Source organism: Thamnophis sirtalis, unplaced genomic scaffold (assembly GCF_051295495.1).
Source record: "Thamnophis sirtalis isolate CommonGarterSnake01/CBP01778 unplaced genomic scaffold, rThaSir2_p1.2 scaffold_11, whole genome shotgun sequence".
NCBI classification, from domain to species: domain Eukaryota; kingdom Metazoa; phylum Chordata; class Lepidosauria; order Squamata; family Natricidae; genus Thamnophis; species Thamnophis sirtalis.
The window spans coordinates 49,539,820-49,555,915 of NW_028261391.1; the positions used below are offsets into that span (position 1 = coordinate 49,539,820).

The following is a 16,096-nucleotide window of genomic DNA, read 5'->3' on the forward strand; positions in this document are numbered from 1 at the left end:
TTGAGGCGCCAAAGCTCCTTCCCCAGACTGTGTGGTTTGAGGCTCCTCCGACCTCTCCGCCGCTGCAGGAGGTTCTGAGGCCATAGCGGCCACCATAGTGCTCTGACAGTTATTCAAATGGCGGTTCACGCCCTTTTCCAACGGTCGCGCCACCCGCTCAGTAAAGATTTGGCTAAGAGAGAGTATTGTCACCATGTCTCTTCCGCAGTGCTGAGGCAAATTTTTTTCCTGTCTTTCACCAACTTTGGTGTTCCCTTTATGGGTCACTCCGTGGCAGTTTAAGATAATTAACACTTCTCTTAGAACAGTCTCGGATCTGCTGCAATTTGCTGCTCAACTGTCTGACAGGAACAGCGGAGCGTGTCCCCAGTGGGAGTTTAAATGGCCGTCTGCCTCACGTTCTGAGGGGGAAGGGACAGCGAAAAGCCTTCAGCTGGCAGCAAGAACCTGCCTCCCTGCCGGGTGGAAGTAATTAAGTGGCTTAGGCGAGGCGATGAGAAGCCGTTTGCAGTTGTTACAGCCACCTCAGATTTAAGTCAGCCTACGTGCTCTGAAAAAGCTTAGAAGCTCCGACCAACCAAGCGTTTGGATCCTGTAAGGTCCTTAGTGCTGGGGTCAGCTGTTACGGGAGGGGCTGGAGCAGCCGGCAGCTGATTGGCTGCGACGCACCCGCCAGCTGGAGGAAGACGCGGCGGGCGCCTATTGGCTGGCCAACTGACAGCTCCAGTATATAAAGAGCTGTCAGTTGGCCGGGAGCTGTCCACGTTCTGAATCCTCCTAGTTCACAGACCTGTGTTTAATAAAGCCGGAAAAACCGTTACGTTACTGAACGCCTCTAGCCTGGTTATTTAAAACTGGCGATGAGGATGTCAGAAACGGAGCCCGTTGTAGTGCCAGCACTGGTACCATCTTCGGTATTTACTGCCTTTCACCCCGAAACTGAATCCTGGGATGCGTTCCTGGAAAGGTTCGAGGTCTTCCTGATGGCCCATGATCTGTCGGAGGTTCCCGAGGGGAGAAGAAGGGGCACATTCTTACATTACTGCGGGGCAGAAATGTTTGCCACAGCCCGTGCGTTAGCCGCCCCGGCACCTGTGCACTCCCTACCTCTCGACATCCTGATGGAGCGCCTGAAACTCCACTACGAGCCGGCACCGTCCAGATACACTCGCAGACAGACTTTCCGGCGATGCATTCAGAGACAGGGCCAGACAATCGCCCAATACGTTGCTGAACTGCGGCAACCGCTATAAATTGCGAGTTCCCCGACTTAGAGGACGCTTTGCTGGAGCAGTTCATCTACGAAGTCGCAGATATTAACCTCCACAGGAAAATCTTAGAGAAGACCGTCCTCACCATGAAAATCGCCATTGACATAGCCCGGGCGTATGAGATGGCCGGCCACTCAACACCAGACACCCGTCGACTGCCCTCATCCGCGCTGCAGGGGTGGCCCAACTCCGGCGTGCACAGCTAAACGCTGTCCAATGACCCCTGTGCCGATGCCACAGTCACCGTGGATCTCATGAGGGCACAGCCTCTGCGCGACGGAGGTAGCTGTCTGAGCTGCGGCGGCCACCACCCAAGGGCATCATGCCGTTTCCGCATGGCTGTTTGCCGCCGTTGCGGTAAAAAGGGCCATATTTCCAACGTCTGCAAATCTTCCTCCGGAGAACCTCGGAACCCAAGACCTCCCTCGTCTTCCACGTCGTCCACTCTGCCGATGACCAACCAACCTTCTGCTGGCCGCCACCAGACCCCAGGCTGGATGACCTATTATGCCGTGTCCACCCCGGAGCCAACGACAGCCGACTGGCAGGCCAAACCAACTGCTGCTTCATCGTACGGCAGCCAGGGTAAAATGCACCTCCGCATATTACTCGCAAGCTGCCCCTGCACAATGGAGCTGGACACTGGCTCCGCCCGCACCATAATTTCGTGGGACACCTTAGGGACACTTATACCAACCCTCCGCCCTACACAACTCAGTCCTGCAGACTGCCTCCTACGGGACTACCAGGGTCACACCATCCCTATCTTGGGCTGCGGTACCTTTCCCGTCTCATTCCGAAAATTCAAGGGCCAGTTACCCCTAACGGTAGTCAAACCCTCCTTAGCCTCGCTACTGGGCATGGATTGGTTCAGAGCCTTGGGCCTGGGAATCTCAGGCATTAATTCACTACAACTAGCACCCTCCCTGGAGTCCCTGCTAGCGGAATACGATGACGTCTTCTCAGACGCTTTAGGGTGCTACAATGGCACCCCCATCACCCTAAATCTCGACCCTTTGGTGGCGCCCATCCGTTTAAAGGCCAGACGGGTTCCATTAGCTCTGAGGGCTCGCGTGGACGCCGAGCTCGACAAGCTCGTCGCCCAGGGAGTCCTAGAGCCAGTAGATCACGCCCCCTGGGAAACACCTATAGTCCTGCCACTCAAAGCCGATGGCTCACTGAGGGTGTGCGTGGACTATAAGGCCATGCTCAACAAGGCCTTACAAGCCCACCCTTATCCTGTGCCCATAGTGCAGCATGTCCTACACTCCTTGGGCCAGGGCCAGACTTTCGCAAAACTGGACCTGGCCCAAGCATACCAACAGCTACCTGTTGACAAAGCGTCCGCTATGGCACAAACCATCGTCATGCACCGAGGCGCGTTCAAATGTCGCCGCCTCCAGTTTGGGGTTAGCATCGCCCCAGGAATTTTCCAGGGCCTTATGGAGCGAGTGCTCCACGGCATCCCCAGGGTCGTCCCTTATTTTGACGATGTCCTGATCGCCACAAAGGACCGATCAGGACTCATCAAAACATTAAGGGACGTCCTCTCAAGGTTCCGCATGGCCGGATTACACTTAAAACGTTCAAAGTGTAAATTCGGCGTGCCGTCAGTGGAGTTTTTGGGATTTTTGGTGGATTCCAACGGAATCCATCCCACCCCCTCCAAGGTGGAAGCCATCGCTTCCGCTCCCACTCCTACCAATAAACAGGAGCTCCAAGCCTTCCTGGGCCTCCTAAATTTCTATTCACCATTCATCCCTCATAAAGCAACAGTTGCGGAGCCCCTGCACCGCCTCCTTGACACGTCAACTCCTTGGGCCTGGACAGACCGTGAAGCCCAAGCGCTCGCGGCTGTCAAAGCACTGCTAACTAATGCGCCGGTGCTAATTCAGTACGATGAGCACCGACCCCTAGTACTGGCCTGCGACGCATCCCCCTATGGGATTGGAGCAGTCCTCAGTCATTCATACCCAGATGGAACCGAGCTACCCATCGCTTTTTACTCCCACACCTTGTCCAAACCAGAGCAGAATTATAGCCAGTAGGACAAGGAGGCCCTCGCGGCCGTAGCGGGAGTAAAAAGGTTCCACTATTACCTATACGGCCGCCATTTTACCCTAGTAACGGATCACAAGCCGTTGCTGGGCATAATCGCGGGGGATCGCTCCACCCCACCCATCTTGTCACCTAGAATGGGCCGTTGGTCAGAGTTTCTCTCCGCCTATTCATACAACCTGGTATACAGACCAGGCAAACAGCTAGGGCATGCAGATGCCCTCAGCCGTTGCCCCCTACCTACCCCAGTTACCGACCCAGTTCCAGCCACATCGGTATTTACTCTAACTGAGGACGTCTCATGTCCCCTGTCAGCCACGGACATAGCGCATGCCACGCGCTCCGATCACACTCTCCAAAGAATACTGGACGCAGTAAGATGGGGTTGGACGGAGGAAACACGGACAGGCGACTTTCTCCCATTCTACCGCCGAAGGGACGAGCTGTCAGCGTCCCACGACTATCTACTGTGGAGTGCCAGAGTGGTGATACCTGCTGCCCTCCGCTCACAAGTCCTCACCATGAAGGACTTGTGTCCATGAAGGACACCCAGGCATAGTCAGAATGAAGGCCCTCAGCCGCAGCTATGCCTGGTGGCCCTCCATGGACGCAGACATAGCGGCTTGGGTTCAGCAGTGCTCTCCCTGTCAGGCAGTACGACCAGCTCCCCCTTCCACACCCACACAACCCTGGGAGAAACCCCCCTCCCCCTGGAGCCGAATACACCTTGACTTCTTCGGCCCCGTAGAAGGCCGCACCTTCTTAATTATAGTAGACACCCTGTCAAAGTGGGTCGAAATTTTCCAAATGGCCTCAACCACAGCGGGCGCCACTGTGCAAGTCCTACAATCCCTATTTACGACACACGGGTTACCAGACGTCATCGTATCCGATAACGGGCCCCAGTTCCAATCCTCCACCTTCCTAACATTCTTAGCATCACTAGGCATCCGCCATGCACCGATAGCACCCTACCATCCCGCGGCCAATGGCTTGGCTGAGAGAGCCATAAGGTCAGCGAAAGAAGCCCTAGCCAGACTACACCACCTTCCTTGGCCACAACGGCTTCGCACATATTTACTGGCTCAACATGCAACTCCAAATCAAACAACGGGAAAAAGCCCAGCAGAGTTATTAATGGGTCGCAGATTAAGAACTATCCTTGACAGGATGCACCCTGCCTTCTCTCCTACAACCCCAAATGCTTCACAACCCCCTAGAAATAGAATATGCTCAAAACTACGCAGGGGAGCCCAAATGGCTAGCCAGGGTTGTGACCGAGATAACAGGGCCCTGCTCTTACAGGGTTCTGCTGGCCGACAGACAACTATGGAGGTGCCATGTGAACTAGCTGCAGCACCGGGCACCGGCATCCCAGGCAGCAGCAACCGACAGGGGCAACCAACAACAGCCACCAGGGTCTGCTTACTCCGGGGCCACCCAGCCTAACCAGGCACCTCCTTCCGGCGCCTCTTCAGCTCAAACCGGTCGAAGAGATCCACACAAAACTCAGCCGGGGCCTGCATGCCCAGGGGCTGATCAGCCTGCCCAACCACGTCACGCCACGGCTCTGCCAACTACAACCGACTATGCAGACCGAAGCCTCCGCCCTTTACACTACGCAGTCTTACCTCGGCCCATCCCAATCGGCTCCGGGCCCAGATCAGCCTCTCAGATATGTCACCGCAGCCAGGCACAACCTTCTTCGTCGGGAGATGCCCCAGCACTGAGGAGATCCCAGCGCGTGTGCAGACAGCCCGCATATTTGAGAGACTACGCATGCGCCATCTGGGGGGAAGGAGTGTTACGTCCTCCCGTGCCAGCCGACGGGAGGGGCTGGAGCAGCCGGCAGCTGATTGGCTGCGACGCACCCGCCAGCTGGAGGAAGGCACGGCGGGCGCCTATTGGCTGGCCAACTGACAGCTCCAGTATATAAAGAGCTGTCAGTTGGCCGGGAGCTGTCCACGTTCTGAATCCTCCTAGTTCACAGACCTGTGTTTAATAAAGCCGGAAAAACCGTTACGTTACCGAACGCCTCTAGCCTGGTTATTTGAAACAGCAATGGTACTATTTTCAATAGGACAGTCCAAAATACTCACAAACATAAATTTACAGATTAATCACAAGCTTTTGACCGGAGAAAGATGATGATGCAGCCGTCCTCATTGAGGGACTGAGTCTAAAGCTGGGTCTACCTAGCAGGGGCGTGGTTAAACAACGTTATCAGACCCAGTCCTCTCGATGAGTGAATGAAGGTTAACCCAGTCTGGATGCTGCCTCCACCACTAGGGAGAAGAACAATGATTGTGTTGGTCTTACTTTTCTCAATCAATAGTCTGGCTTTGCTGAGTGTGTGTAGTTACAAATTTGAAAAATAAATTAATGATGCCATCTGTCTTTCTTTTAATAACACAAATCTGTTCAAAAGAAGTTAATACATGATTCTGCCTGGCAATCTTTTTTATTTTATAGCAAGTGTCTATGCCATCCTTGACAGCCTCAAAACTTCACAACGTTTTAAAGAAATGTTGTGAGATTTTAGCTTTCTCACATGAGAATTTCTGACATTTTGAGACTCTTAAACTAATTCCTGTGAGATTTTAGTGATATTTGAAGACTGGGGCATCTCATTAGGCACCTGCAGATGAGGCACTGCCAAACCCTGCTTAGCGTTTAATGTGTGGTTGTGGATTGATGCCAGAATTACTGGTGTGAAAACCTTACATATGCATGTTATATATGCATATATATATATATATATATATGTATTTGCAATTATTGTTAGATTACTAGACTTTCTTCAACTTTTCCTACTTTTTAAAATAGATAATGCTCTTAAGTGATCCTGAGATTGAAAGTAGCATCCTCATCAGTAATGACGAAGGAGCCACCTATCAAAAATATAGACTCAGCTTCTACATCCAGAGTCTGCTCTTCCATCCTAAGCAAGAAGACTGGATTCTAGCATACAGCATTGACCAAAAGGTACGTGCCCTTCTCCTTTCTCCTTGGACACATATCCAAACTCCATTTCAAATGCAATACCAAACTGCAGTTTAACATTTCACATACAGCTAGGAACAACTATTATGTTATTCCCATATATACCTCCTCAGGGCTTGGACTTTCAGACTTTTTCATTAAGCATTATTATTCAGGCATGATAAATCAATATACCTGGTTTATTTTTCTTTCCTGTGGACAAGTAGCCTGCTGATGCTGTGAGGCCCATTTACTCTTGCTTCATTCCTCTCTCCCTTTGCACAAAAGAAGAAAAGCTAACTGGACTATAGTTGTTTGTTTTGATGTCAAAATACAGGATGCTGGTTTGTGGCACCCAACCAAGTCAGGTTTCATAAGACAGTAACAAATTATCTTGTGTATATTTTCAATACAACATCAAACAGAAAGAGAAAAAAAAATATGCTCATAGTTTTCCATGGAACAACTGCAGCAGCAACTGTTTAGCTTATGGTAAGAATGAAAAAATCTTTTAATGCAAGTGGCAAGGCACAGACAGCATTTTGTGTTATCATTTTGGCAAATCAGTAGTTTATTCTAAAAGGATGGAGAGTTATGATCCTAGTTTTAAATATTCCCAGGAAGGCAACTTGGTCATTTGCCGCAACCGCAACCGGTAATTTCTTCCTTTGAACTATGCAGATCCCACCTCTACATAATTGCCCAATTTGGATTTGTGCTATTAGAATGTATACTACTCTTAATCATTGCAGTTTGGAGAAGAAGAAACCTACAGTTTTGTTGGTTGTTCTACTTTTGGAAATCACTTGCTTTGATGTGAATTAGGTTGTCCAGAAGTATTGACACTACAGTACAGTTTGCATTGTATCCCTCTCCTATAAAGTATTCTTTGCCACAAAGACATTAATAATTTTATTGGAGAAAGCACTATACTTACATACTCAGGATGTGCCTAAGACATTATTCTGAGAAATAGTCATAAAAGCTTGTTAGAATTAAAAGTATAATGCCATTTATCTGATAATTTTTCATAAGGTGTTCTATCTAATGCCTTCTATAGTCTTTTTAATCTATATAGTTAAGCAATAAAGATTCATATTGGAAGACTGAGCTAATAAAAGCCATTAAGATTATGAAGCACATTATAGCCAACTTTCCCCTCAAGCATCTATCAGTGAAATAAATAGAAATATTAATTTTCCAAATTCACATATTTTATGGGTTTGTGCATCCATATAGTCCTAAAACTCATAATATTATAACTGGATGAATGGTGCATCAGAGGACAACAATTTTGAACCAAGATACTTCATATGAGCTAAATAACAGAATATGTCCAGAAACCAGGACATAACTTCCAAGGGAATTAAATTTGGGAAATTTGTGGCTGCCTCAAGTGCTAGCAGCTGCTGCTGTGATCATATAATCTTCATTTTAAATGTTCTATGAAACTTTCCCAGCCAGTCCCACAATCTTTCACTCCCTCCCTCCTTCACCCAGCAGCAGCTATTTATATGCATGCTGTAAATGAAAAGGAAAGGGGAAAGAAGAGAGAAAGAAATAAGAAAGAAAAAAACTCCCTTGTACTCTTTCTGCCCATTGCCATTCTCCTCCACACAATTGCCAGACTCGCCAATCAGCCCACTCTCCTTCCTCAACCTGTGTCACCTTCCATGTGCCTTCTCCAACCCAGGAAACACTTTTGCACACCTTTCTTTATCCATGCTGCCTCCAATGCCATCCCCAATTGGTATGGCACCTGTCATACAGCCTTGCAACATCCATTCATTCTTCTTGATTTATGTCACACACACAGTCCGGCATATTCTATCCAACCTATACAGCACTTCTCATGTATCCCTGGGCACCTTTACTGAACTATGATGTCCCTCTACATGCCCTCACTGACCTGTGAGGTAATCTCTGGTCCAAACACTCCTAACCCATACAACATCTTTCAAACATTCTTTTGTTCCTCCCTCAATTGGCATCAGCCACTTGGCTGCTGGCCTTGGACTTGCAATTTCCTGTTAGCTTCTCCATTGACTTTTTCCCTGAAAGCTTCCCACAAAGTAAATGGGGAAGCTGTCAAATAGTCACAAGAGGGAGGGAAGAGTCTAAATAAGTGAAGAAGGAAGGAAGGAAGGAAGGAAGGAAGGAAGGAAAACAGTGAAGAAAGGAGGAAGAGAGGGAAGACAAGAAAGAAGGATAGGAGGAAGGGAAGGAGAGAAGGAAAGAAAGATTGATTTCTGATGCTCACTACTAGCTTCCTACAAGGAAAAAAAATGAGGAAGTTCGCAAGACACTGGAGGTCATTCCCAGTGCCATTGCTTTTTTTGCCCACCCATCATCATTCTGTGTTTCTCTGTTTAGGTAAGGAAATACTTCTGAAACTAGTAACTCATAGAATTACAAGACTGAGCACAAGGAGGAGAGAAGATCATTATTTCTTAAATGTTATTTATGAATGTTTGATTCCTGTGACAGTATTGGACTGTGAACCATTTAATGTCTTGATACTAATGGTCTATAGATTTACAAGAGAAAAAGATTTAAAAAGTTTTGACACGAATGTTTTTTTTTCTAGACATAGTCATTTGAAATAGCAAGGCATCTTGCTGGGGGCGGAGTCTGTCGCCGAAGGAGCTCAACGGAGCTCCTCTCAGAGTTCTGGTCTGTATATCTAATTAAGATCAATAGATATCACCCCTTTTTGGCAGAAAGGGGCAGGCAGAAGCTCAGGTGCTAGGATTTATTCGTAGTTCACAGCCCCTTTTCTTTTTGGGGGGGGGGGCTGCGAACGGAGAAAAGATCCAGCGTAACTGAGCTCTTATCTCCAGCCAGTTCTTCTCAGCTGCTTTTTTTTTGCAGCCCTAGACAGGCGATCCCCCCCCTCAGGACAATGATAAACTGCTTAAAGCAACTTAAGACTAACACGAGCGGGTTTTACTCCTGTGATGTTCCTTTTTTTATAACTATCTAAACACCAGCCTCGTTTTCCTTTGAAACTTCTTTGTTCAACCGTGCTACAAAATGGCGTTTTTACTGTGTTGGTGATTGATGACGTAATTAACCGGCTTTATCTCCCCGGAGACTGCTACTCATTAACAAGCAAAATCTACAAATAACGTATTGAGAACTGAGCAGGTGAAGACACTGTTTATCTGTTTATTCTCAGCTTTTATCTATAATGCCTCCCAGGTCTAAGCAGGCAAAACGCTCCCCCCCGCATGTGCTTAAAGAACTTGTTAGTAAATCGCTGCCCTTGCCTCCTACACCCCCTACTGGAGATTCCTTAACACAGGAGCTTCTTTTTCAAATACTCAATGATTTTAAACAAGAAATCAAAGAATTTGTGCTGGATTTATGCGACAAAATACAGACTAAGATTGCCCAAATAAAGGTGGATATGTTTGAAGCTATGTCTACTTTGACAGATTATATCGAAGAAATGGAGACTAAACTGGAAACTTTGGAGGAGGCTAATTCTAATTTGACTTCCAACATCCAAGCATTACAACAAGAGATTAGAGATACTCAAACACAACTTATAATGATAAATTATAACAGAAAGGCGTTTGCAATAAGAGTCAGAGGACTGCCCGAAAAGAAAGGAGAGAACTTGAAACAGACGTTTGTAGAGGCTTTCAGCCAAGCGGTGGGAAGTCCGGGATTCAATTTTGATTGGAATATTCGAAAAATCTATCGCCAGAATTCGTGTGTAGCAGAACAACGACAGCTTCCAAGAGACATAATTATATACTTTTTCACAAGAGAATCCAGAAATGCGATCATCCAAAAGTTTTACAACAACAGGCTGTGAATCGATGGGCAAAATTTGTTTGTCTTTAAAGAAATACCACTCCAGATGCTGCAAGCAAGGAGAGACTATACTTTTTTAACCCAAGAGCTTAGAAATCGTCAAATACAGTATAAATGGGAAGTTCCAGTTGGAATCACAGTTACACTCGAGAATCAAAGATTTCGTCTCAATTCTGTTTCAGAAGCTCGGGACTTTTATTATAAAACTCTGAAGGCGGGGCTTCTTGACTCACTCGGAAATGCGGAAAGACAAGGTGAAGGAAAGACAAGCAGCAATTCACTTGGTTACAAGATGGAGGGAATTGTTCTCCCCCTACCGGAGAGGCAGAAGAGCGGAAACTGAGGATTTAGCCATATTTTCAAAGCAGCGGGACACGTGGTTATAAGGCAGAGGGTTGCCTTCTCTTTCCGGAAGGGCAGAAGAGTAAAGAATAAAGATCCAGCGATGTCTTTAAAATACTTTTTAAGCTCTTGGACTGATTAAAATTTTAGGATTCCTGTTTGGTACGAAATGGTAAAGCTGTGTACCGATGAGGAATGGAAAGAAGCATTGCTTATTTTGGACAGATATTGTATGGGATCTTTATAAGACTTATTTTTATTTTAATCCAAACCACGCATGAATTGTTTTCTGGTGTGAGGAAAGCGGGGACCAAGATTTATTTGAATTGCGGTTTGGGATGAATGGAGTCGGGAGGAGTGGGGCAGAAGGGAAGGTGGAGCGGGATATCGATGAAGGGATCTTGGGACTGAATGAAGTGGTATGGATTTTGGGCATACATTTTACGGATTTACATGCTTGAAGTATAACATAAAAAGCTCAGGATTTTAAAGTGAAGAGCGAGATCCTAATCTTATGGAATTTGGGCTTGGGAGGAATGGAGATGAGAAACGAGGGGTAGGAAGATGAGTAGCGAAAGTATGATTAGACTGCTCTGTATTTGAAGGTAAATTGATTTTTGTATAAACTATTATTTGAATATAAGGTTAAGAAAGGCTATCTGGAGAGTCTACAGGAAGATGGGGGTAAATATCAAAGAAGCAAGGGACGAAGACAAAATATAAATGGAATGATCTATACTGTTTAAATTTTAAGAATGATGGGAGGCTGAGCATAATGCAAAAGATTTTTATTTTTTTATTTATTTTTTCGTTTTTTTTCTTTTTCGGAGTGTTCTTTTTATTTTATTTTCATTATTATTGTTAATAAGATATTCTAGAAGGTGAATGGTACTGAACTGTGCCGGGTGTGGGACCTGGGAAGTCGGAGGGGATTAGGGAGGGGGGTTCATTGGGGGTGGGTGGGTGGGTGGAGATATAGTCTCAATATATAGAATAAGAAGAATACACTTGTATACTGTTGTTCCTTATCTTTTCTTTTTATTTTTCTCTTTTTTATTTATTTTTTTTTTTCCTTCTCTTTTCTTTTTAGTGCAATTTTTAGTAACTGAATAGATTAATGAATAGAGAAATGCACCAAAGTGAGAAGTAGAGGAAAAGAAGAGGGAGAAGTAAGGAGGGAGGAAGAGGGGAATGTAAGGAGGATGAGAGGGGAAGGAGGGTGAGGAAGGCAAGAAAGGAAGATAGGAGGGGAAAGGGAAGTAGGAGGGGTGATTGTTGGAGGGAGAAAGGAAAGTTGGAGGGGGAGAAGAAGGGGTGTATGAAAGCGACAGGTTGGGTTTATGATGAGTTGTGTTTAGGTTGGGTTTTTATTATTATTATTATTATTATATTATTATTATTGCAAATATTCAGTATATAAGTGAATGTACAAAATTGAAAATGAAAATGAATAAACACTGGGCTCCATCCAGAAATAGCAAGGCATCTTAATAATTTCATAGTCCTCTTTCATCTTTATTCTGTCTGGAGAGCAGATATAAGGAAATTGTGAGCAGGGCTCAGGAAATAGAGAATATGACATATAAATGATAGATTCTAAAGTTATTCTTTAAGTGTCTCTATGTCTGCAAAATTTATATTGAATTTTTGTCCAGAAATGATTTTCCCTAGCTCTTGGTGAATAAACCCCATTAATGCTCATTTAGGAAAAGGTACTGATTTTTCTGCTGCCCTGTACCACAATCACACAAAATGCTTTGTATATTACCTACATGATTGAATTAATTTGTAACCATTGTATTATACAATGCATAGGTACATCAGGATACATCGCTAATTATCTAAACATGTAATGATGATATTTTCAGATATATAACCATGTTAAATGGCTTTATCCTGCTAGGGCAAATGTCAAAACTTTATAGCAATACAGGTTTAAAGATCTAGTGTACCATTTGATGTTGCTGGATGGTTTGATGTTGTTTTTAAGCTAGAAAGAAAAAAGAAAAAAAATCAATTGTGGCTATGCTTATAGAAAGCAGCTATAAGAATTGGATTTGATATGTAATGCACCCTTTGGGATATGTTGACTCTGGATTGAAATGCCTTGCTAAATCTCTTTTATATGCTTCAAATACTTCACTCAAAATTCTGCTGAAGAAACAAAATATTAAGAGATAGAGGTTTTCCCTCCTTCACTTGATGATGATAGATGAAGAAATTCAAGAGGTTTCACATGTAGTCTTATTGGTTTAGAGTTTGACAATGAATAACATAGAAGCCAAAACTCCTTGCTTTTTGCTGGGTTGTGTTGTTTATTAAATTTTAAATATGCTGTACTCCAAAAGAGCTCTAGATGACTTACAATATTTAACCTTTGAAAGGAATAATAGTAGTAGCATTTAGTACTACGTATTGTCAAGAGTATATAATCCCAGCAGAATGGAAAAGGTTAATTTGGATATGCTACCTTGCAAGATAGTCCAAATATAAAGTATATCCAATCATACTTTATTGTAGAGTAACACTGGTGAATCTCACGAAAGTACATTTCTCACCTCTCACATTTACAGCCTTAGAAATTAGGAAGCATTCCTTCTAAGGTATTTGTCATAACCACATTCCTTTTGTAGGCTATGCTGCCTTTTACTTACCTTGTTTCCCCAACTTTGGTATAGGGCAAGGGAAGGAGAGAAACTATGTCAGGTTTTCATGATTGTATTGTTATGTCTCTTAAAAATTCCGATAATTCCTGTGGTTGCTGTTTCATAATCTAGGGCTGACATCAGAACCTCTCTTTATGCTTCTCTTTATGCCTCAGATTAAAGGAAGAGGTACCATTACCAAATGTTGTATATAAACATGCCACAGATATACACAGGCAAGACTGGAGATTGCTATACCTTTCCACTAAGGTTTTCTTCCATCTGTCCACTGAAAAACATTATGTTAATTACTTGACATATTTAACCCATTGACCATTTGTTTGCAGTTGTCTATTATGAAGGAAGGACGGTTGAATATCCCATCATTCATTGCTTATGCATGAAGAGGCTCTTTGATTTCTAAAGTTGTTCCTCCTCCACTCATTTTCCAATGGATAGGAAACTATAGGACAGAATCTATTTTGCACAAAAGATCCAGGAGGGGGCATTTTGGGTATCTCTTTTCCTAGAAGGGTTAAGCTGAGAGACTGTTAGAAACATAGAAGTCTGTGACCCACACTTTGTACACAAGATTCACCCTACATATCCCCTATCCTCCCCCCCCCATCACTGTAACTGGACAGTACATCCAGGATGAAGAAAATTCTAGTTTTTTTGCTGCAATAGATTTGAATTGCAATTCAAATATGTCTGAATAAAACAACAGAAAAAATGAAATCTTGTACCTTTTTCTTGAACATGATTCAAGAACAAAACAATTAAATTATCACAACAATTTTTAGAAAATACGTAACTGACCTGAGCATTTCCATGCTACTCATAGTGGTGAGATGAAACAGCAATTAAATCCATTTTAAAAACCTGTGTTGTCATGAGTATCACTCACAGGCAAAAGATGACCTTAGACCATTGGTTGTCCTTCGTGAAAAGATCAAAGGAAGATTGATATGTTCTTTCAACTCTTCTTTGAACTTTCTTCCACTTTCCAAAAATGATAAGAATAAATTTGGTCTTATTTGTTATAGTAAAAGAGAGTCAATATGCTGATTAACCTGTTTTAAGTGTCAGTCAACTTGAATAATTGGAGAATGCACCATCTTATATAAGACAGAGGGGACAGTATGCAGCCTGTCGCTAAAGCAAATCAATTTGCTGTTTGTTGAATATGCATTGCTTTCTTATAGATATAATCTGTTTTAAATCTCAATTCCCACTGTGCACAATTTATCTACTTCTTAAAGGGAACTGTTGAATGATCATGTGGATCCATGCATACCAATATATTTAGTAATATCCTTTAAAAAAAGTCTTTAGACTTTAGAAGAAATTTTATGTTTTATCCTAGTGGCTATTCAAATTCATGATGTGGGTGTATATTTGTATTCTGCTCTATGTCCAGAATGGTAACATAGGAAACCCAGATTTGAGGTTAGCTTAAATTTATCTATCTATGGAGATTCATAACAGAAACTCAGTCACTATAGCCTTTAAGTAGGCATTTAGCAGAAGCTAATTTCCTTCAAAAGATTCATTAACATTTTTAAACCTCCCATTAGCCAAAGTGCTCTGCATTATTTACAATGAAAGAATTTTGTTATTACATGATTGAAATTAATTGTTTTGCTATGGAAAGCTCCTTTTCCCAAACACTTTCCTTCCTTTTCTTGGCCTTGCCAGGTTCCATTCTTCCCAGATTTAACATTTGTCTTATCTTGGGTAAAAAATATCAACGGGAAAAATAGGGCTAGATGTAAAATATCTTTAAGGGAATAGAGGTTAAAAAATAAGTAAAAATTATTACAATAGAGCATTGTTATTGACAAACTCTGTTCAGATTTTATTCTGTAAAATCTATAATGTTTGATTTAAAATATGAAAATGAATATGTTGTTTATATTATTCTGTATATTACGTGTATATGACTCTGTATTACAGTTTAAAAACTAACTGAAGAGCATAAGAATACCATAATCAATAACAGCCAATCCGAAAGACCTTAAAATTGTTTATCATGAAAAGCATCTACCATTGTATTGCCAATCAAAAAAACTTTTAAAATGAAAGAACCTGGTAATAAAAAGTGTGATATTCTACTAAGAATGTTCATCATCAAAACTCTTTCTTCATCTTCATCAGAAAAAAATCCCACCTACAGGTTGCTTTATATATATTTAAAGGTCTAATTCAGCAATGTGCCATTATGGCACATAGCAATCAATCTCGATCCTAGCAAAATCTTTCCAGTAATCAGAGTACCCCAATTTGAAAGTATAATTCTGGGTATGGTTTGATCATGGCTTCTTAGATTGTATAGTATCTACTTGTATACCTAGAAGATGACAACAAAATAGATGATACGTGCGACAAAGTATATGGAACATTACTTAAAAATGAAATAACACTTTCTCCAAATGTTTTTATATCTCAACAAAATATAGTTATTTTGGTAATACATTTATATCGGCCATAGAAAAATTGCATTGCTTACCAATGTTCTAAACTAGAGATGCATTACATGGAAAACAATTATGAAAAAAAATAGAAATTAAAATATAAAACAACAGCTTTTCATATCAAGTAAAATTTCAATAAGTCATCTAAAGCAAAACATTTTGTCTTGTTTGTCAGGGTTTTGTGTGAAGAACCCCAATCAAATTCATGACTGTTCATTCCAAATTCATGACTGTTCATTCCAAAGCAGACCGGAGAAGAGAATTAGAAGTATATAAATATTAAGACATTTTTTTCATATAACAGAAGCTTGGAATCCTATATTCTGTCAATGTTCCAAGAAACACTCCAAACAGAATCAAAACTCTGAGGCAGGCATTTTGCTCAAAGCTTGTATTATCTAAAGGTAAAGGCTCCCCTTGCACGTATGTACTAGTCATTCCTGACTCTAGGGGGTGCTGCTCATCTCCGTTTAAAAGCTGAAGAGCCAGCGCTGTCTGAAAA

The 16,096-nt window shown here is 43.0% G+C and overlaps 1 protein-coding gene across 1 annotated transcript in view; it reads left to right on the forward strand.

Moving 5' to 3' along the window:
- SORCS3 (sortilin related VPS10 domain containing receptor 3) overlaps positions 1–16,096 on the forward strand; it is a 716,202-nt gene that overhangs the window by 394,972 nt on the left and 305,134 nt on the right. Inside the window, exon 4 of the mRNA XM_087725809.1 lies at positions 6,156–6,314. Coding sequence (XP_087581935.1) covers positions 6,156–6,314 — 159 coding nt within the window. The remainder of the gene's footprint in view (positions 1–6,155; positions 6,315–16,096) is intronic.